At 32.8% G+C, this 22,459-nt stretch overlaps 2 protein-coding genes across 24 annotated transcripts in view; both read right to left on the reverse strand.

Annotated features, from left to right (window-relative positions):
• Window positions 1-11,390: 11,390 nt before the first annotated feature.
• PGRP-SB1 (Peptidoglycan recognition protein SB1) lies at window positions 11,391-12,734 on the reverse strand. Its single transcript, XM_073987212.1, has 3 exons — window positions 12,433-12,734; window positions 12,032-12,370; window positions 11,391-11,969 (listed from the first exon to the last, which is right to left on the reverse strand). The coding sequence occupies exons 1-3, from the start codon at window positions 12,473-12,475 to the stop codon at window positions 11,788-11,790; spliced, it is 564 nt and encodes a 187-aa protein (XP_073843313.1). The 5' UTR covers window positions 12,476-12,734; the 3' UTR covers window positions 11,391-11,787.
• Window positions 12,735-13,764: 1,030 nt separating this feature from the next.
• LOC141404013 (phosphatase and actin regulator 1) overlaps window positions 13,765-22,459 on the reverse strand; it is a 553,592-nt gene continuing 544,897 nt past the window's right edge. For 21 of the 23 annotated variants that reach the window (XM_073987202.1, XM_073987199.1, XM_073987207.1 and 18 more), the window contains 3 exons: window positions 20,818-21,167; window positions 20,465-20,741; window positions 13,765-16,948 (listed from right to left, as the gene is read on the reverse strand). In XM_073987202.1, the coding sequence (XP_073843303.1) occupies window positions 16,933-16,948; window positions 20,465-20,741; window positions 20,818-21,167 (643 nt within the window). In that variant the 3' untranslated portion in view covers window positions 13,765-16,932. The remainder of the gene's footprint in view (window positions 16,949-20,464; window positions 20,742-20,817; window positions 21,168-22,459) is intronic. The other 2 variants (XM_073987187.1, XM_073987192.1) reach the window with 1 other exon arrangement.

The raw sequence follows: 22,459 nt of genomic DNA on the forward strand, positions 1-22,459 counted from the left end.
AAAGCAAGATCTATGAGCGTGCAAACATCAGTGGCTATGTAACATATCAGTGCCATTAATTTGTTTTTCTGCAATTTCCATATTCGATGCAAACGTTCGTCTAGAAACCATGAGAGTTGAATCTTCACATTGTGAACTGTGAACACCGAAACAACGCCTCAACTACCACTCGTTTTGGTCAAATCTGCAATACTTCTTGCAACGACATCAACGTTTGCGCATTCCTTACGAAAAACGTCTGTTCATCAAAGCCATTGTGTGAAACTTGAACTGCAGAGCGATCTTTGATTATGTCGATCAATTTTCGACCATCGTAAATAACGCAAACATCCCGTTCCAACATCAGTATCTATCTGCAGTAAAAGCGTACTATTTCATCAAGAGTAGTAGTAACTGCTCCTAAATGCAAATTTATCAGATCTTGCACATACACTTTATTGAAAGTTTAGAAGTCTTATACAGCTGTGATTTATAATTAACACTTCACCAATCATCATCATCGTAACGCTTTATAAGTGTTTTGAACTCGACTTCATTTAACCAAACTCTGCTGGTGCACAGAACCACTGCTAGGATTTTGCGTATTTCGACGAAGAAGTTTCCTTCTGCATTACCCTGCTCAATCACCAGAATTTGTATGAAAGTAAATAACATTTTCCTGGGTTCTTTTTTTACCCTACAAGAACAAAGAGTTTGACGTCACATATAAATACTAAAGCAGCACATACCAGTAAAAATTAACAATATAGCGTCAAATCTTCCGTCCGAGGAAATATCCAAATTCCACATTGCAATTTCTGGTGGAAAAATCTTTAACATGTACTGAATTTCCTGAATATTAAATCTAGAAGCACAGTCAACACCTAGCATAATACTGAACCTAAACATACTATTTTCATGAGCTACAAGTTGTAAAGCGCGATGTTGCCTGTGGGATTTTTATATTCGGACAAAATATCTTTAATGTGTCGTAACATTATACATTGAATTGGAGTTGCGGCAAACAATTTCTATAAGATGTTGGTCAATATGTTGGTCCAGATTTGTTATTCTGTATTATGGTCTATCATGAGTGGAACATTCTTCGCATTTGGATTGCAGTGTAGTATCTGTTAGACATCATTCTTTTGTATTGGTTCTTATTCTGTACTGGGAAGAGTATCAATTTGTCTGCAGCAACATCCAGCGTATTTAAATTATACTACTCAACGTGGGACTCCAAGTATAGACGGCAGCGTGGGACACCAAGAGTAGACGGCAGCGTGGGATACCAAGAGTAGACGGCAGCGTGGGACACCAAGTGTTGACGGCAGCGTGGGACACCAAGTGTTGACGGCAGCGTGGGACACCAAGTGTTGACGGCAGCGTGGGACACCAAGAGTTGACTGCATCGTGGGACTCCAAGTGTTGACGGCGGCGAGGGACTTCAAGGATTGACTGCATCGTGGGATTCTTATGGATTGACGGCGGCGTGGGACACCAAGTGTTGACGGCGGCGTGGGACACCAAGTGTTGACGGCAGCGTGGGACACAAAGTGTTGACGGCAGCGTGGGACTCCAAGGATTGACGGCAGCGTGGGACTCCAAGGATTGACTGCATCGTGGGACACCAAGTGTTGACGGCAGCGTGGGATACCAAGTGTTGACGGCAGCGTGGGATACCAAGTGTTGACGGCAGCGTGGGATACCAAGTGTTGACGGCAGCGTGGGATACCAAGTGTTGACGGCAGCGTGGGACACCAAGTTTGACGGCAGCGTGGGACACCAAGTTTGACGGCAGCGTGGGACACCAAGTTTTGACGGCAGCGTGGGACACTCCAAGTGTTGACAGCGGCGACAACAACATAGTTTTCTGATTTTTTTTTTGGGTTCTCATTTTTTTCCACCTTTATGTTAATTTGCTTGCCAGTTATTCAAATATTATCGGGTGGTTTTTAGGGGGCCAAAAATGTCGAGATTGGACAAAACAGGGACATCATACAAATTGTGTAGAATTTGTAAACTTCTGGTTTTTCATGTTTGTTTTCCCCTGTTCATTTAAATCGCAAATATCTTCAATAAAATGTCCATTCATATATTTTTGAAAGAAAGAAAAAATGGTTTCATTTTAAAAATAAAAACTAACAACTAAAATTAAATAACTTGTTTTTTTTATTAAAGTTGGTAATAAAAATCGAAAAGTAAGTAGTACTTTTATTGATGATACCACCCATTCTTTCTGTAACTACGGCTGACTTCCGAATCGTCAGTTGCTTTACAAATGACTGAAAATCTGCGAAGTATTAGGGGTCGATTATGGCAGAGTGAGGCAGAGAACATTTTTGGGTCTCTCTTGTGCTCTCAATGAGCGTAAATTTGTTGTTGTTCACAACGTGTTAGCATCTACACAGGCTGTGAGCGATAACAAATTTACGCTCACTTAGAAACAAATGGGCTCTCTTGTGAGTCACAATGCCTCCTCCTGGATTATGGATAGCAACTCAACTATAGTTGCGTTGCCAGAAGAGAAAATCTTACAATTAAAATAGGTGAAACGACAGAAATTTTTGTTAAATTCAATAAATATTAATGTTTTTAATCTTATGCTGTTAATTTAATTATAAAAATTATGAATTTCAATGCAGAAATGTACATTTCTATTATTAAATTTGTTGTCGGCAACGCAATTGGAGTTGGGTTGCTATCCATAATCGACCCCTATGTTTTTTAGCGCCGTTGATGTTTCAAAACATCAAAAATACACATGTATCATTTTTATTTCTGATGCATTTTCGAGGAACAATGCATGATTGTGAAACTGAAATATTTTGACGAAGATTAAACAAAACAAACGTCACAATTGCGCTTTTTAAAGCAGGTAAAAGCAAATATGTATCTTTTTTATTTCTAGGGGGTTACTCTCTATTACGATGCGTAAGGAAATTAAATGCGTCTCCAATACGTTTTCATATATATCCTTTCGAAATGTAATACAAAAGCGTATGTCAAAATCGTCCGCTAACGCAAGATATTTGATAGGAGGATTACTTTTGCGCCACCTTGTACAAAGTTTATTTGCAAGTTATAAGTTATAAATCATTCATAATCATTTTTGAAATTTTTTGTAGTCATTATGCATTCTTATGAGTTTTGCGGCTAACAATGGACTAAAGTATTGAATGCGATAAAGTTCAGTGATAATAAAAGCCGTCGTGGAGGGTCTTCAGACAGGTAAAAAACGTATGAGACTATATATTGACAATAAACAATGACGAATCGGCAACAGACACGTATGGATAATTGACCAATGCAAAACAGTCTGATTTTGGCTTTGAAAACATCGAAATACCTCTGGACACTATAGGGAAAAATAGACCCTCAGTGTATTATTTTGAAAGACCTAAGCAAAAAGTATGCAAAATCGGGTTCACGGACATAATAATTGGGAAGACATTCCCACTGACATCATTAGGAAATATTTAATAGTCATTATTCTGAAAGTTTGTAAAACGGGTCCAAAAAGCTCAAACACGTTAAAATACCACCATTCCAAAGGTCAGATCATGACGTGTTTATATTATAGCCTTTTGCAGGGTTAACCTTCTTTTTGAGGATTTATTTGAAATATAAGCAATGGAATTGACGTTTAAAATCCAGTGGGCTTGTTAAATCCTGTTATATATAAACGTACTATAATATAACAAAACTAAACTGATAAATACCTCGGGCCAAACTCCTGATATTAACCCTTATAAATTTTTTGGGTCCAGTTTAAGAATTGGTATTTTTTTTTTTGGTAATTTTTGCAATACATTTATTGTCACCTCCAACTAGTAGTTAATTCTTATTTTTGACCGTATTTTTATAAATCGGAAAAAAAACTTTGCATATGTTGACGGAATATTGTTTTGGGGACCAATAGCAAGAGCTTTGCACAAAAACCGTATCGTTTTTACAGAATTTGTTGCTATAAACCAACAAATAATCACCCTTATTACGGTTGGCGTAGTCGAAGACGTTCAAGTGACGTAGACGTTGTCGTAGGCGTAGTCGTAAGTTAAATTTTTTATGTGATGAAAAATGATATACAACGACAATTTTTGACTTTTATAGCATGTTATATCCTAAATTTATCGAAAGAAAAACATTCGCAATTCCCAGAATGGATTTCTCGTTTTAAATACAGTCGGACCTCGATTATCCGTAATGGTAGGGACCGGAGGCATTGCGGATAATCGATTTTCCCGGATAATGGAGGCAATGCTTTTATGCACTTTTTGAAATTATTTTTAAGTAAAAATGGCATAATATTGTACAATAATATGAAAATCTGCAATTTTTTATTAAATTTGTTGCGGTAATCCACCAAATTTTAGAAGGATACATAATAACATCACCATTTGATTCATCTGAATTGACTTTGTCCCATTGTGTAATACGGGAGAATTTACAGTTTTCGTTTGTTTGTCTATTGTTTTCTTAATCAAATCAATTGGAAAGTGTGTTTTTACTCCCTGATAATGAAGTTTATAACGAAAAATAGAAGAAATGGAAAAAAGTCCAACATTTCATTTCTATCACGGATAATGGAGTTTCCCGGATAATCGATTCACGGATAATCGAGGTTTAACTGTATAACATTTATTTTTTTTTGATACGACAAATCTGTATTATATATGGCGTAATACGACAAATGGGTATTACGTATGGCGTTGAAATACGAGGAAAGAGTCGTGACCGATTTTGTAAACGAATATAAAAATAGAAACAAATCAATTTCAAAAGATTTTTGGCAATGATTATTAAAATATATTGGAAAATAACTATAATAAATACAAACTTTACTACTTTTATTCATTTGCATAAGATAAATTTCGTGTTTTTATCAGATGACAAACTTTCTATTGAAAATCTGTTAAGAGTCCTCATATAGCGATTCTATGCAAATTTCTTAGTTTTTGTTCAAGGGATGATTTCAAACGAATTGTTTACAATTAAAAAATATATATTTTTTAATTTTGTATGAGAAAAAAAATTGTCGTTGTCGTAAATGTTACGTGGTACCAAAAAATATCCCTACGACAACGACTACGCCAACGACCACAAAAACGTCTACGCCGAACACTTATTTTGATTGTAAAAGCTGTATGGTTAGTTGTTTCTCTGAATTAATAGTTTAAAAATGATCTACTAATAACTCTATTAATTTTTGTTACCAAAAGAATTCTTTAAAAATTCAAATTTTTGCTTTTTTGTACAAATACATAATACCAATTAGACGTTACGACACGTCAGTTAGCAATTTTGGATACTACAACGCCAACCGTAATAAAGGTGAATATGAAATTTTTTACAATGTTGGGCTTTGCAATACAGTTGTTGTCTAACTGTATATCATTCAAAAAAAAAACAATTTCCCAGAAAAACTTTTTCATATCAATGATATGTAACAACCTCCAAGTCCGAACGACGAGCCGCACAATAAAACACCGCTTATAGAGGCGGCACAACGTTAGTTAATTAATATGTAAGGTATTTTGTTAAATTTGAAAAAATAAGCCCTAATAAACGTGTGCTTCTTTGATTTCAAATGAATTTCCAGCGACCCCAACCATTTTTGCCAGAATTCTACTTTCTGCGAGAAATTATGCATTTATTTTATTTATTTTTATTTATTTATTTATTTCAATTTTCATATGCCCAGTCTTTCGACCTTAAGGCTGTATACTACAGTATAATGTTCAATTTAATATTATATAAAATAGCTTAAATATAACAAAGGAGGGATGTTAGAACTACTCAAAAAAATAATTACTATGTATAAAAAAGGGGGCAGTAATTATAAAATAAAAAAAAATTTAAATAAAAAACATTTTGATTAATTGAATTTTGATACTCCAAGAATGGAAAGAATAATAAACTACTCCAAAAGAAATACAGCATTTATAATAAGAGCAATATAAATATGCATAAATAATATTAAATTTTTTATTTTTTGATTAATGAGAATTTCAAAAACAAATATTTTATGAAAATTCATTATTTTTTATGAAACTTCAGATCATTAAATGAAAAGTAAGAATTTGAACTATGAGTGGAATGATGTGGAAACATTCAAATTGAAAATGTAACGAATTTTCATTTATGTTGTTTTCCAAAACATTCAATCAAATGTGATAAATTATTAGTTTTTTAAATTCAAATAATTTATAGATATTTCCTTATTTTGTTTACATAAACTTTTGACACTAACATTACAAAAAAAAAAAAAAACTAATTTCTATGTGGTTGTTGTTGAGTTGTATTTGTTGTAGTATTTACTTTACCTTATATTTGTTCTACCATGAATAAGTTCAGTGGAATTATTTTTTGATGATGAAGAAAATGTACAGAACATTGCATCTATTAGGAGAAGTTTGAAGGACAAGTCGAATCCATTGCAATTGCCATATGCACTGTAAGTTGATGCTCATATTGGAAAAATCTGTATAATCAGTAAATTATTTTAGGTTTAAGGCGTATTTTCGATTGTGACATGATGCAGAAGTTTACATTGTTGAAACGTTAAAGGATGACTTTTAAAAGTGTGCGCTGCGTTGAGATTTTTTGCGAAGGAAAGTTTCCAAACGTCCCATGGCAACGATTACAATAGCATGGCAAAATCTACATTGTCGAACGTATTGAAGGAAGTTGTCCACTTGATAGAGGGCAAATTGTGCCAAAATTGGATCTTTTCGAAGTTGACAGAGACAAAGACAAAATAAAAACAAGTAAGAACAGACTATAGTCGGACGGGGCCGACCATGTGATACCCTATACCACTAAACGCGTCTTCTTGGGATAAAGTTATAAGATGTGCATTAGAAATTTTACCAATTTTCACACAAAAGTTTTGATCAATTTAACCCGCTAAATATTATCCGATCATACCGTTGACTTGCACGCTACTTCTTCATCTCAAACCAAAACTACGTTTAAAATTTCGCGCCGATCGGACTATTATTGCGACCTACAGAGCGGCTACAAAATCGAGCAAAAATTTTGTTTTTGGTCCATTTCATCCCTTTAACATTTCACGATCATCGCCAAAAACTAATCAGTTCTATTCTGGTCCAAACCCGACCTCCATACTAAATTTCGTGACAATCGGTCCATAATTGCGGCCTCTAGCTTGATTACAATTTTTAATGGACGGACAGACGGACGGACGGACACACATCGCTAAATCGCTTTATCTCGTCGAGATATGAAGTTTGGTATACCACATGAGGGGTCTACGACGAATATTTCGCGGCGTTACATGAATTTTTGGGAAAACAAACTTATTATACCCTTTTCCACATTGTGGTATAGGGTATAATAATTTTTAGTTATAAACAAAATTCCCTGGTGTAGTCGGCTGTAAAGAAGGAACACATGTGCACATTGGATTTGCACTCAAGTTATCGATTAACTAGCAAAATGACGCTACTTCGTATGCGGAAAAGGAATAATATACAAATAAAACAATATTTATTTGTTCGAATTTCAAAAAAGCCCTCGGGATAAATAGAATACTCTACCAGCTGGCGGAAAAAATCTGAAATGTTTGCCAACAGGTAGATCTCTACGTCCTGATTACAAAAATGTTGGGGGAAGTCCATACTTCACGAGATATGGGCCCCTGAAGCTCCGAAAATTCCCTTGTTAAAGTAAGAAAAAATTTTAAATTAAAAAATGTTGTTTTCGTGCCCTAAATTGGCTCCTGTCCATAGGAGAAAGTCTTAAATCCCCGGCCGAAGGCCGGCAAATTAGAAAAAACTTACAATTTAAAAAAAAAAAATCAGATTTTTTCCGTCAGCTGGTAGAGTATTCAATTTGTTCCAAGACCTCTATACTTAAACAGCGGCCTACATTTTAAATTCCAGTCCACGTTTTATTAAAACGGTATGGGTATTTTGGAAATTACATCCATATTTTCCAACCGAATTTTCGAATTTGTGGTATCAAAATGTAGAAAACGTTTATTCAAAAGATGTCACCCTATAAAACAGTTAATTTTTGAGATATTTTATTTTAGGCCTTTTTATTCTCAGAGTGTAAAAAAAAACCTTCTTGTAAAACATTAGCCGCATAGATCTACCTTTTCAAATGAACTCACTATAACGTTCAGAATAGACAACCGAATTCGTGTTAACATAGAAACAATAGTATATTATTCACTAAAATTCTTAAAATCTAGGACCTTAGCTCAAATGTTACAGTGTTAGCTCTACTTTGTTCACCCAATGTTAATGGTATTACATGTAGAAACCTTTTATACCTTTAAAGGTGGATTTTAATAAACATTCTGATCTAATCTAAACAGTGATTCTCATAACAAATTTCATTTATTGATTTTCTCAATACCAGTGCTTCAATATTTTGTATTATTTAATACTTCTAGTACACTTATTGTACGACCACCTCTAACGATGAACCCGACAAATAAATAATAAATTGGAATTCCACATCTATTCCTTAGGCTATTACCAAATTTATTGCAATTTTGTACTTTTCACACACTAATTATATAATTCCAGCTTCATTGCTACACCCAACGTCAAATTTAATACCATTTAGTACATTTCATATTTCTCAATAAATCAGCCAGTCCTCAGCCTAATTTCAGAATTTGTATGCATTTCAAAAAATCCTTATCTAAAGACCAACACAATCCCTCATACAACAATTGTAAATACCACCTATATCATTTCATGCAACACCAAACTGGTACCAAATTTAGTACTTATAAAGTGTATAAGTTTCAAAAATCCCTTTCTTTTATCCAAAACTATATCGCAACCGCGAGTTAGTATTTTTCGTATACATAAAAACGAATTCCGAAAACTTCCTCTATATCTCCACACTACACGTCAACTGCTATACTAATACCGAATTTCACAATTTCAGCTGTACCCTTTACACAATAACAATTTGACCCAGATTCTGTACCATATAGTAATTTTCGTACACTTATTGTACGTATATCCACAACCACATCCATATCTCAACCCTACACACCAACAGAGGCTATAATACCAAATTTCCGAATTCCACCTCTATTCATAATACCATTAATACTTTTCGCATGAAAGTACGAATTTCAATAACTATCTCCAACAGTTATTCCGAATTTCAGTATTCCACCTCTATCCGTCCACCCAAATCTAAATTGTACCAAATATCATTTAGTACTTTCCGTACCCATAAGTACGAATTTTTGAAACTACCTCAATCCTACACTCTATAAGTAACCTTATGGGCCGATTCCGTACAGCGAGGCGAGTCCTGTCGCGTCGTCTATCGTCTCTGTGACAAAATTTAAAAAATGCACTACGTACAGCGATAGAAAATAATCGTCGATAACAAGTTATTTTTATTTTTTTTTATTTTTATTCGTTAGTAAAAATGAACGGCGACAGCTAATTTGTTGTCGCCGGAAAATGAACATTACGGCGACAAAATTTGACGTCGTCGTGCGACTTTTGCCATACGTAATGGAAAAATTGCAACTGGCAACGCGACACGACTCGCCTCGCTGTACGGAATCGGCCCATTAATTATACATAAATTTCAGGATTCCAGCTCTATATGTTCACCTAAATCCAAATTGTGCCAAATTAAGTTTCATTTAGTAGTACCAATTTAAGTACCATTTTCCATATCCATAGGTACGAATTTCCATAACTATCTCATTCCTACTCTCCAAAAGTAAACTTAATTCCAAATTTCAGGATTCCAGCCTTATCTGTTCACACAAATCCAATTTGTACCATTTAGTACTTTCGGTACCCATAAGTATGAATTTCCAAAACTACCTCAATCCTTCACTTCATCAGTAATCGTAATTCCAAATTTCAGGATTCCAGCTCTATCTGTTCACACAAATCCAATTTGTACCAAATTTAGTACCATTTTGTACTTTCCGTACCCATAAGTATGAATTTCCAAAACTACCTTAATCCGTCACTCCATTATTAATCATAATTCCAAATTTTAGGTTTCCAGGTCTATCCAAATCCAAATTGTACCAAATTTAGTACTTTCGTACACATAAGTATTCACCATTTAGTACTCGTACACATACGTATGAACTTCCAAAATAATTTCCTTATATCAACACCACTTTGAAGATTGTAGCTATATCCGCTAAAAATATACCATTGGTACCAAATTTAGTAACTTTTAGTACTTTTCGCACACTTATAGTTCGAATTTTCAAAAACCCTTTTGTATATCTCTCTAACCCTCCATCAGTGACCCTCGTTCCAAATTTCAGAATTCTAGCTCTTCCCGTTTGCCTAATACAATGGGTACCATATTTAGTACCTTTCAGTACTTTTCGTAGCCTTCTAGGACGAATTTCCAAAAAACAAGCCTTATCTCATCCCTACACACCAACAACCCACAGTCAAAATTTCAACTTTCTATCTTTAGCGGTTTCGTCTGGGCGATGATATGTCAGTCAGTCACTCACTCATCACTAAGCTCTCTTATATAAGACCTGTTCCTTTACGCGCAAGAATCTTCAAGTTTTACAACTTTTTACTCGAAAAGCGTTCCTTTACTTCTGACACCATACAATTCATATGGAAGTAGATTACAACTTTTGCTACTTTTGCCAGTTTTACCATTTTCAAAAGTAAAGGAACAGACCAATAATAAGAAAATATTTCAAACCGTTGTTTTGTGGTTATTTTCACCATATTTTTGATACACAAAATTAATTAATGATGCAATCAATCAACAATTTATAAGAAAATGTGCTTTCTAATTTACTTCTTGTTTCTTCGAAAATGTTCACTGCAACTGAAAATAGGTTTTTGCTGAAAAATAGCCGCTTCGTCAACTGAGGTTCACAACATTATTTGAAAGTTACCATACATAAAGTAATTATGGCAACTTTCATTAGCTGCTCAGCCCGATCGTGAATATACGGGTATGTTCTGAGCATTGATGTCCAAAATAAATGAGAGAGAATTGTTGCGAGAGTAATGTCCCTTTGTTAAACAACGGCTGACATGGCTCTCATTTGGATTTGTTATTCTCTGTTGTTACGACAACGTGCAGGCGTGTACATCAACGGTTCTGAGACACACTTCATCTCTCACTTCACGCGTCAAAATGCTATTTTTTTGCGAATTTCTTGGGACTAAGATTCTTTAGGGTATTTAAAAAGAAGAGTACACCCTAGTCCGTCCATAAAATACTCGAAAAATAGGCGTAAATGGGGTGAAATAAATGCTTGAGGCGTGAAGTGTGTCACAGAACATACCCGGTAAACTCCCCGTGAGTTTTGTCTCTCTGCTGTTACAACTTAAAGGAGAGAGTGAGAAAACACACGAGGAGTTGATATTCATGATCGGGCTTATTAATTTAATTCAGGGCAATCATGTTCTTCAGTGTATTTTATTTATCATTCTTATAATTCATCAACTATTTGATTTTCACACCTTTTATTAATTTCCTTAACATATCAATTAACGAATTCTTCTTTTTAACACTCGTCATTAAACTTATTTTCTTTTACATTAAGTCATAATTGTTATTGTATTACTTTCTCTCTAATCGGTTATTCTTTTATGTTTCAAATTTTATTTTAAATATTAACAACATCTCTGATGAGAGCTCAGTTTATGTTTGGATTCTAAACTACATGTTTGTGAAGTTTATGAAAATATTAAAATAAAGAAATATTGTTTAATAAAAATATGTGTTTTAATTTACATAACTTGTGTATTTGTTGTTGCTACAAGTAATTTTTTAACTTATTTTAATTTATCTACATTAAATATTTCTCCAGTGAGGCCAGCTTTTAATTTCATTGTACAACGCTGTACCAGGACAAGAGGTTGCTTTTGTTTGACGATGCCCCAATAGAGTATAATTTTCCTTTAAATATCCTTCGCTCACAGCTTGGGCAATGAAGTCTTTGGCATTCTGTAGCATTTGATCCGATGGTTTAGTGTCTAAAAATAAAAAAAACAATAATTATATCGATGCTTTGTTTTGTGATCTTAGTTCCACATACTTTCAAAGTTACCCAGAAAAACAATACCAATGCTGTTGCGATTGTACTTTGGGGCATGTGATCCCTGGTACCCCCAACCTCTGCCCTCATAGACATTACCATCACCGGCAATAATAAAATTATAACCAATGTCGCTGAAGTTGCGACGACTTTTGTGGTCGCTTTGGATATTTTTTATCAATCGTTGGCAGGAACTTTCCGAATTGCATCCATTGGGATTGTCGGAATGATGAATAATAACATAGTCTACAGCACCATTGATTCGAACTGGAGAGCGTGCTGCCACAGCACCCCAACTGCTGCGTGGTTTGATAGAAATTGCTTTACATTGATGCATAACTGACAACAAATCCTGATTACAAAGGACGTCAAGGTTGAGCAAATAAATATGTTTTACTCACCCAATGCAACCAAAGCAAAGTATTTTATTAATGATGTGTTCATTTCGATATTTGCTGTAAATGATATGTGTGTTTACGGTTTGAGGTGCGGTTATTGTTTGTGTGTCCATTAAAATGACGAATGCTATTTATTTTTGCAATTTCTTTTCTGATCTTTTGGTTTTGCTTATCAGCTTCTCAACAAATTAATATTTTTATTTTCTCTGTAGGCAGAAGGGGATTTACTTTTTGATCTGTTGTCCGTCGTGCTAATTTGTTTTTGGTGATTGGGGATGCACAAAAGCTGCAATTTTTTGTCTGTGGTACTTTATAAAAGAGATAAGTAAATTTTTCAAAATACCCAGAATAATCATCATTTTATGTTTTATTTTTGCAATTTTATTTTTACAATTATCAATTGATTATATATGTATGTATAGGTAAGTACATTAGACAGACGCAAATAACGACATTATTACACCATGAGTAAAAAGAAGGAAATTTTGTCAAAATTCAATCAATATCAGTGTTTTGAATCTTCAGCAACTAATTTAATTGTAAAAAAGTATAAATTTTAATGTGGAAATAAAAAAATTCTGTTACTAAATTTGCTGTGTGATATGCAATTGGACTTGGGTTGCTATCCATAATCGAACCCTTATTGTAATGCATTCCATCCATTATTTTCCATTTGATCCAAAAGCCTCAAATAAGGAATTTGATGGCGATTTGTTAACGTTAACACGTACCTTCTAACCGATCTTTATTTTCATAGTAATTAGTATGGGCCATATCGGGAAATCGCCCTACCAGCCACATTAATTGTCGAAAGTTCAACAATCTTTGTAAAGAAAAATATATTTTTATAATATATTTTTTTACAATTTCAACAACAGAACGTTCGATTGTTTTCAAAAGTCACATAAGGACGAGGCAAAGTTGTCTAATTCTTGTTTCAAAGACAATTATACATATCGTCACCTGAAATGCCCAAAGACGCAATTCAAACAACAAAATTTGATTAAATCTGCTACATAATTTATAAAATGTCAAGCTTCTACGTTTATAAATTATACTATTCAAGAAATGGCATTGCGGAAAATGGGTAACATTGGATACGTTGTGTTTCTCCTGTAAACGCATGGTTTTTTCAGCTACGTCTCAAAAAAATTTCAGGTGACGTATAGTATGTGTTACAAAAATTCGTGTAATTTTTAGGTCGAATCAAGTTTTATTCAAAATATTTATACTATTTTTGTTAAAAAAAAATAATCTATCTAACGCAGAATGGAAGCCAAAGCCAATCTGTTTCAAACTCCAAATTTTGTATTGGAAATAATAAAAAAGGTTTACTTATAGTTTTAATTAAATGAAGACTTTATTTTTTCACTTGGCTCACATAATGTTTTTCTTTCTAATTTTTAAATATATTTATATATACCTAAATATATATGTGTAAATGTTACTGCAGTTGCGTGTGTTGGTGTATGTCTGTTTTTCTTGATGTATGCAAATATGTATGAAGGGGAATAGTTGTTGTTGTAAAAATTATTATTAAAATACATCGGTATTATTATTTAACACTTTAATTAACGTATAAAATTAGAGTATATATTTCTGTAATTTTCAAAACAAAAAGAAAAGGCAATTAAAAACAATTTTGAATTTAGTACAAATTTAACACTTGCCTTTCCATACATTTTTCGACAAAAATATAAAATCACATATACAAATCAAATCGAATGCTGAATAGTTTGTAAGAGTACGTTTAGACTTGCTTTGTATTTGAGATAATGGCTATATGTCGATTTGTTTGGCAGATGTTTTCATACATTTTACGACAAAGAAATCGAGATAATGCACTTTTTATCATATAAAGCAAAAAATTATTTAAGCAATAGTTTTTCCTGATCTGGTATTTAATCGTTTTTTCTTCATTTGAAAATGTGCACGTCTTTTCTTGTCCAGTTATATTTAAATTAAAAAAAAAAAAAACAATTATTTTTTTAAACATACATACGTAAATCAAATTAAAGCATTTCATTTGAGGGCCTGTATATTATGAGTTCTGATCATGGTACACTTACAGAGCTCCAATCTGATTATACTTTTCCCCAGTGTGTGTACTGTGTTTTGAAATATTTAAAAATTATTTTTAGAGTACTCTCAATTCTATTGTAAATGAAGTCGTTTGTTAGTCCAGATTGACATTGAGAAATTTTCCTTGCATCAATTGATGGAGGAAGAGGTAAGGCTTATGTCATTACAGGATTCGTACCAAAAAGAGGACATAGTCTACGGGATAAATATAAGCCTGAGCGTAGAGTGCAAAAGGCGTAAAGCACATTTGACTACTTTTATTTTAAAATTTTAATGGATGTATTAAGCAGTACATGTCACTGATATTAAGATTCAAATTTGTTCGAATCATTATTACCATGTTGCCAATGGAATCATAATGGGGCAATAACATAGTCTAATTTATACAAAACTGCAACTGTGCAAATCCAAAACAAGTAGTCACTGTACAATCACAGTGGATCTCTTTGTACTTTCAAAACAAAATAAGATGGGTATATAAGAATAAGGATGTGTTCTTCAATATCAATTAACATACATACTGTTAAAACTGACATGTTTTGATATACACACTGTACTCTTCGAACATGGAGAAACAGTACACATTTCAAAATATACATCCCCCGTTTACTATGACAGACAAGCATAAACAAGAATATGTTGAAGATCATTAAAAATTTCTATTATTTAATATTACATAAAAGCTGTATTTTTTCAAAATAAAAACAAATTATATTTTTATAAACAGATTTGTTGTTTCCAGTTGCAAAACATACATATATAATAATTACAGACGTTATATTTGTTAAATTATGTTTTGTTGTTTTTTAGAATTAAATACTAAAAATTATTTAAATTTAATAGAAAGAAAATATTAATATTTACAATGGTTGTTTCGGTATGCAGTAAAATATAAACAATTTTTGTTTATTTTTAGTTAGTTGTGTGTGTGTATGTATCCTCTCAATAAAGTGCAAGTAAAACACTTTAGTAAAATTGTTTTGTTCTTCGTTTTATTAAATTTCTCTTTTCAAAAGATTTTATTTTTAAGTGGGATGATTATTGTTTTCTCACTACATTTTTGTTTAAATTTGTCTTCTGTTAACAATATTTAAGGTTGACTTTATCATATTTTTGTGTGTTTTGTTATTATTAATATTTTTGTTTATTACTTTAAGTTGGTTGTTTTTTTTTTCTTTTTGTATATTTATCAGCTTTAATATTAATGGAATTTTGTTTACATTTTAATGTGTTTTTTGTTCGAATTTTTTGTTTCTTTTCCAAAAACTAAAATTCAGCTTGGATTAGCAAACAACTTTTTGAGTTTTTTAGTTGCTGTTTCTATGAAGAAGTTCATACATTTCAAACATAGAAGACGAGTCATTAAATAAAGGAATGTTGACTCAACCATTATGAAGTGTCGAATCAAAATCAAACAAGGAAAATCATATTTAAACAAAATTTGTTTATTAAAGGTTTTTATAACATATACATGTATGTATGTATATGGACTGTAATCGATTGCATTTCCGTGTGCAAGGATATTTCCTTGTTTTGTACACAAAATAAAAGAGTATTATTGAATATTAATATCCCCTAACATTGTTTTGTTATTTTTATTTTTCTTTTCGTTGGTCACTGAAATATGGCCAACCACACGAATGAGTTGAGGTAATATAGATTTCCAATGGATATTTAGCAACAGAGCCCTTTCAACAATCGTTCAAATGTTGGCATTGGCTAAATGATCAAAATAATGTGTAGAGTAGGATTATTGCTTTATTGATACACACAAATAATGTACTATTATTAGTTTTCTTGTTTTGTTTAAATAATTTTTACATATACATATATCTGTAAGCCGTAATCTTTACCAATTAGTCAATGGTAACCCAAATCAATTTTTCAATTAAACAAACTATTGCCAAAATATGTGTTAACAAATACATTAACTATTTATAAATTTAAATTTCAAATAAATACATATGTATGCATAACCATGATAATCAGTTACCGTCGACAATTGCTTCGAACAGAAGTATCAACATTAGTTTCTATCTCCGAAATCCCATTTATGTGCCTGCCTTGCAATTGAAAATGTCCAACTGACTTTTTAATATTCTTCTTCATATCATTGTTGTTGTTGTTGTTGCTCGTTTCTATGCGATGATGAGTTGTTTGTTGTTGCCGTTGAAACCCAAAATTGTTAGCTATTTTATTTTGTTACTTTTCAATCACGTTTGTTGAGTTGTTGTTTTGCTGACTTCTTTCATTTTTTTGTTGTTATTTTTTTTTTTAAAGAATTTTACAATTTTTTTTGGTAGGTTTTTTTTATGTTGTAGTTATTGTTGTATTGATGTTTTAAAATTTTGTATATTTTGTTGCACAAAATTTTGTTGGGTATGGAGTTTTTATCGTTAATTTCTGTTGCCATTGCAATTGTCATGGCCTATGGAACCTGGAACGAAAGTAAATTATGGTTAGCAGGGTTAAAAAAGCTGATCGGATCATACTACTGTTCTAATACATGTTTACATAGGTACGATTTTGTTTTAGTTTATATTGGGAATTGTATGTGCATTTTTCAGACCATTATTTGATGATTTGCAATCGAATAATCGATAAAAATGAATAACCAGTTACCGTTCTGAGTAGTTAGTTATGTAAAGCTTCTACATAAGCGGTGTCAGCGATAACAGGGATTGAAAATAGTTAGGCAACAAATGTATTGCAAAAACAAACATTGTTGAAAATTGCATATTAATTGTTCGTTTATGGTAACAAATTATGTAAAAACTATGTTTTTTTGTACAAATTTCTTGCTATTTATTGGTCCTCAAAACATTATTCCTTCAAAATATGCAAAGTTTATTTGTGATTTATAATAAATACAGACTAAAACAATAATACGGAAAAAACAGTATTATAAAACTAATCATTTTTGCAATTTTTTGTAGTCGTTATGCATTTGTATGGCTTCTGCGGCTAATAATGGTCTAACAACATAGAATGTGATAAATTCCATTGATGAGAAAGCCGTCGTGGCTAGACAGATAAAAGACGCATGAGAACATATTAACAATAAACAATGATGAATCGGCTAGACACAAGTATGCAAAGAATTAATTTTTAACTCAATATGTATTGTCGAAAAATTTACCAATGTATAACAGTCTGTTTTTCGCTTTAAAAACGTCGAAATACCTGTGGAAAGCATAGGAACAAATAGACCCTCTGTGAGTATTTTGAAACGACCTTCAACAGAGCAAGAGAAAATACAATCAAATTGTATAACTACTACTGTTAGTCAATTGGTTTTCATATCCAGCGTGCCGTCAGAAAAATACATCCGTGCTCTGGTATGGAAAATGATACTTTTTCAACCAATGGGATAGGAAATCTGACTCCCGAGGACTATTGTAAATGCTTACAAAACTGAATGCATCCAAAATAATACACTAAGAAATGCTCCAGGAATAAATGATTCATCTCATATAATTTTGTAGAAAGTTCGATAGCTGTTGTGATTCGACGATAAAAGAAGGATGTCTTACAGCGGTGTTTAAAATACTAGGAGTGCCCATATACAAAAGGGAATGGTCCAAATAACATGGTTAAACTCCTTCATTTCGGCCAATTTTTTCTTTGTTTAACATTGTTGACATCCCAACTGTTAATTCATTAACAGAAATGTGGCAATTTGTTTTAAATTTTTTACTGTTTACACCAACATTATAAATCGCCTTAAGATTTTTTTGTTCTAAAAATAGGAAAATAAAAATATTTTTGGTTGTGTTTACGACCACAACTGTAAATATTTAAGTTTATATGAAAACAAAAGTCCTTTGGAGGTGGCCAAAAACAGGGCGATTTTCCCATATATTATAGGGCTATTCAACAAAACCTTTACTGATTAGATTTGTTTAACACTCTGGCTGTTACCTCGAACAATGTAATGTTTGGTTTCCCATACATTTGGGTGCCATCGTGGTCCAATGGTATGCAGATCCGCCTTGCACGCAGAAGGTAGTGGGTTCGATTCCCCGGATAGGCAAGATCAAATTTTCAACGATGGCAAAATACCCCTCAGTAATGTAGGCGACATTTCCTGAGTATTTCAACCATGTAAAACTTCTCTACAAGTGGTGTCATAGGACACGCCGTTCGGATTCGGCGATAAACTGTAGGTCCCATATCATTGAGCTAATATGAATCGGGGTGCACTCATTGATATGTGGGAAGTCTCTCTTGTCCCGCCTGGGATGTTTGTGGAATAAATTTGTGTATTTTGATCCTTGAGCAGGGGTTAAGCCAATTTCCATTAGCTCTTTATGTAAGGATCAGCAAAAAACGCATCTATTAGGCATTCATTCCTCAACCAAAGAGTGTTTTGAGGCGCCCAGCATCTTATTTGCTCGCAGAACAATTAGTTTATTCATATTTGAAAAATTGGATGACTGGCATATGAGACATTTTTCTACACACTTTGTTAAAAAGCCAACTTTAAAGGAAGACTTTTGAAGTTGCCCTACGAATATGTTTATTCGGGTTTGCATCGTATAAAACACAGTTTTCTAATTGAACTAATCTAAATGAAGTATTTTTGAATGGAAAACGTAAGTTTATGTAGAAAAATATAACACGGTATATACCAACCATAGTGTAATCAAATCCTGCCTATCACAAAATGGTATAAAACTACATTTTAACGTATCACGCTTTAACAATTTTTTGAATAGAAGCGAAATTAATTATAAACGCAAAGTTAACATCCTGTGGGCCTCAAAATATTATTAGGTCGAGGAATAAATGCCTTATAGATACGCTATTTTGGACGATCCTTATATAAAGGGCTAAAGGAAATTGGCTTAACCAGGGGGTCAATTCTGTTTCTATGAAAACGTGGAATGAAAACTTTTATAAAGGAAAAAACTGTCAAGTGAAAAATTTTTTAAGGAAATATTTTTTCATTTCAAATTTTCAAACAAGAATCCAAGCCCTGGACTCAAGGATCAAAATACACAAATTTATGGGATACCAATCATTATATACTGTTCGAGGTAACAGCCAGAGTGTTAAACAACTCTACTCGGTAAAGGTTTTCCGTAAAAATCCATTGAATTGCCCAATAATTGCTCATTTTATGGGAAAAATCGCCACAAGGACAATAGCATGTTTTTGGCTATCTCAAATCTATTGGATTTATTACTATAAACTAAAATATTTACAGTTTTGGTCGTAAATTCAACCAAAAATATTGTTATTGTCCTTTTTCTTTCACACTCCTTTTTAGCCCTGTTCCTTTACGTTCAAGAATCTTCAAGTTTTACAACTTTTTACTCGAAAAGCGTTCCTTTACTTCAGACACAATACAATTCATATGGGAGCAGTTTTCAACTTTTACTACTTTTGCCGGTTTTACCATTTTCATAAGTAAAGGAACAGACCATTTGTTGAACAAAAAATTTGAAGACTATTTACAACGTTGGTGTAAACACTAAATCATGTAAAACAAATTGCCACATTTTTGTTAATGAATTAGCAGTTGGGGTGACTACAATGTTAAACAAAAACAAAATAGGGCAAAATGGAGAAGTTTAGCCATGTTTTTAGAACATTCCTATTATTTTGAATACAGCAGTATATCATTGGGATAAAAATAAAATCACGCTGCTATAATTAAAATATTAAAAAGGAAACCTATTTCTAGAAGGAACACTGCACGTTTTTGCAGTCTTCATGTTTAGGATACAAGTTAAGAGGAACTGGAAATAAATTGCAATTTTCCACTTAAATTCATCCAAAAATGTACATGGAGACACACATGGTGATGGTGCGGAAAATTCTAAACTACAAATTTCATTGTACGATATGATGAAAAGACCACTCTTAAGAATTATGGGACTTATAAGGTATAGGTATTAGTTAAACCTTTATGTAGGTGCAAAAAAGGTAATATGTCTCTTAATTTTACCTTGTTAAATGTCGACTACCCTCGTGGACTGCCATCTCGGATGATTTAAATTCATTTAATTCCTTACGTATGGCAGCCTTGTCCTTTGGTGTCAGTCTTGTCCATGGCTTATCAGCTCGACGATCATAGTCGTGGGCCTGAGTCACTTCGATATAATCATTGAATCGTATAATTTTCTTTTCCTTAAGCTCCTCGACGGTGGGTCGAAAACTTAATTTACGCAATAAATAAGATTTCTTCTCTTCTTTTTGTTTTTTCTCTTCGGCGGGTGTTTGTGCTGTGTTGGAGAATAGAACGAAAATATTGCCATGAAATTAAATTCTATACGTGTATTTCAGAGAACATTTACTTACTCTTTAATATGTTACGCTCCACCAATTCATCAGCTGTCGGCCGCATCGATAGACGCCGTATGAGACGTGCACCGATTGCTTCTTTCGATTCCTTGACATCATTGTCATTGACGGGATGCAAGATGTTGCGATTGATTAGATCCTGTTTGTCGGGACGCAATTGCAATTTCAATGACAGCGATTCCTTGCGGGCAATTTTTGCCTGACGCGATGTGTCATCGTCGCGATAGAGTATGCGTGAATTATCATCATCGCTGCTATCACTGCTGTTTTCCCGTATCACAAATGGCCGAGTGTTTTCCTTGTTCTCCATGGTGCATGGCAAATTAATATTAAACATTTGTTGCCTACTGTTGGGCGTTAGCAGAAAATAAAAACGAAAAGAAAGAACACATACAAAGAGGTGAGAAATATTAAGAAAAATTCTAGCTTAAATGTTTACACATATGTACTTTATAAAATATACTAAAAATGTGTGTCATATATATTTATTTAATACATTATCAAGCAGAGAACAATAATTGATAAAGTTAAAGCAACCCATATTTGCGGTTTCTACATGATAACAAATCTTAGTTATTATTTTAAACATTCAGAAATGATGTATTGTGACTAATCCACAACTAAAACATGATGTGCTGCGTTAAACATTTAACTCTTTAAGGGTCATTGTAATGTGTATCCTTTGGGGTCTGTTAGATAAACAGTCAAAAGTTTTGATGATACTTTCATATAGCTGATTTAATAAAATAGAAAACAAAAGGAAAAAAATTAACTTAAATTTAGCGTAAGCACGGCTGGAATTTGAACCAAGGTCGTCGCCAACCAACAGATTTTGCTGACATCTTAGCGCTCTGAACCACTACATATATACTTAAGAATGTTTCGTATGAAAGACATCCCTGTCGGACTTTTATTAACCAGTTGATAAAATGATTGATAATAGATCGATAATTTTTAAACTGACTAAAAACTGGCTGAAAAGTTATCTAGAGATGAACCACTTTGAAGAGAAAAATTTTCGGCAATTGTCCATGTCTAGATAACTTTTCGACCAATATAAAGTTAGTCGAAAAGTTATCTAGAGATTAACCACTATGAAAACAGAAACATGTACCGTCTGCAAAGTATTGGTGTTGTCGAAGAAATAAGGCACAAATGTATAAATAATTCGCACTTGCTTTTTCTTAATATTATTCGTATAAATGCAGCATCCAGTTATAGAATACAGTGTTGATGCACTGAACATATTCGTACATATTACTCATATTATTCTGGAATTAAAAAGGAACACAAAGGAAATATACAAATTTGCCCCTTCTTCCCTCTAACAAATAAGAGAGAAAGAGAGACAAAGAGAGGGAGAGAGAATATGAAGAGTCAAAAATAAAAAACACACAGAAACAAAAATTGTTTTTTTTCACATTATGTTTTAAACCAGGCCTGCTCAGACACATACAAACACATTTTGTAATTGTGTTGGTTTTGAAATACACAAATTTCAATTTTCCTTTGTCTCTCTGTATACTGTGAGAAATATCGTAACAGTTTTTTTTTTATTTTATATTTCAAAATATAGAGTAGAATAATTATTTTATTTTGACCAAATGTGACTGTTGATGTTATAATTTGTTGCAAATCA

Source organism: Musca autumnalis, unplaced genomic scaffold (assembly GCF_047663935.1).
Source record: "Musca autumnalis isolate F117 unplaced genomic scaffold, ASM4766393v1 scaffold_4, whole genome shotgun sequence".
In the NCBI taxonomy this organism is placed as follows: Eukaryota; Metazoa; Arthropoda; class Insecta; order Diptera; family Muscidae; genus Musca; species Musca autumnalis.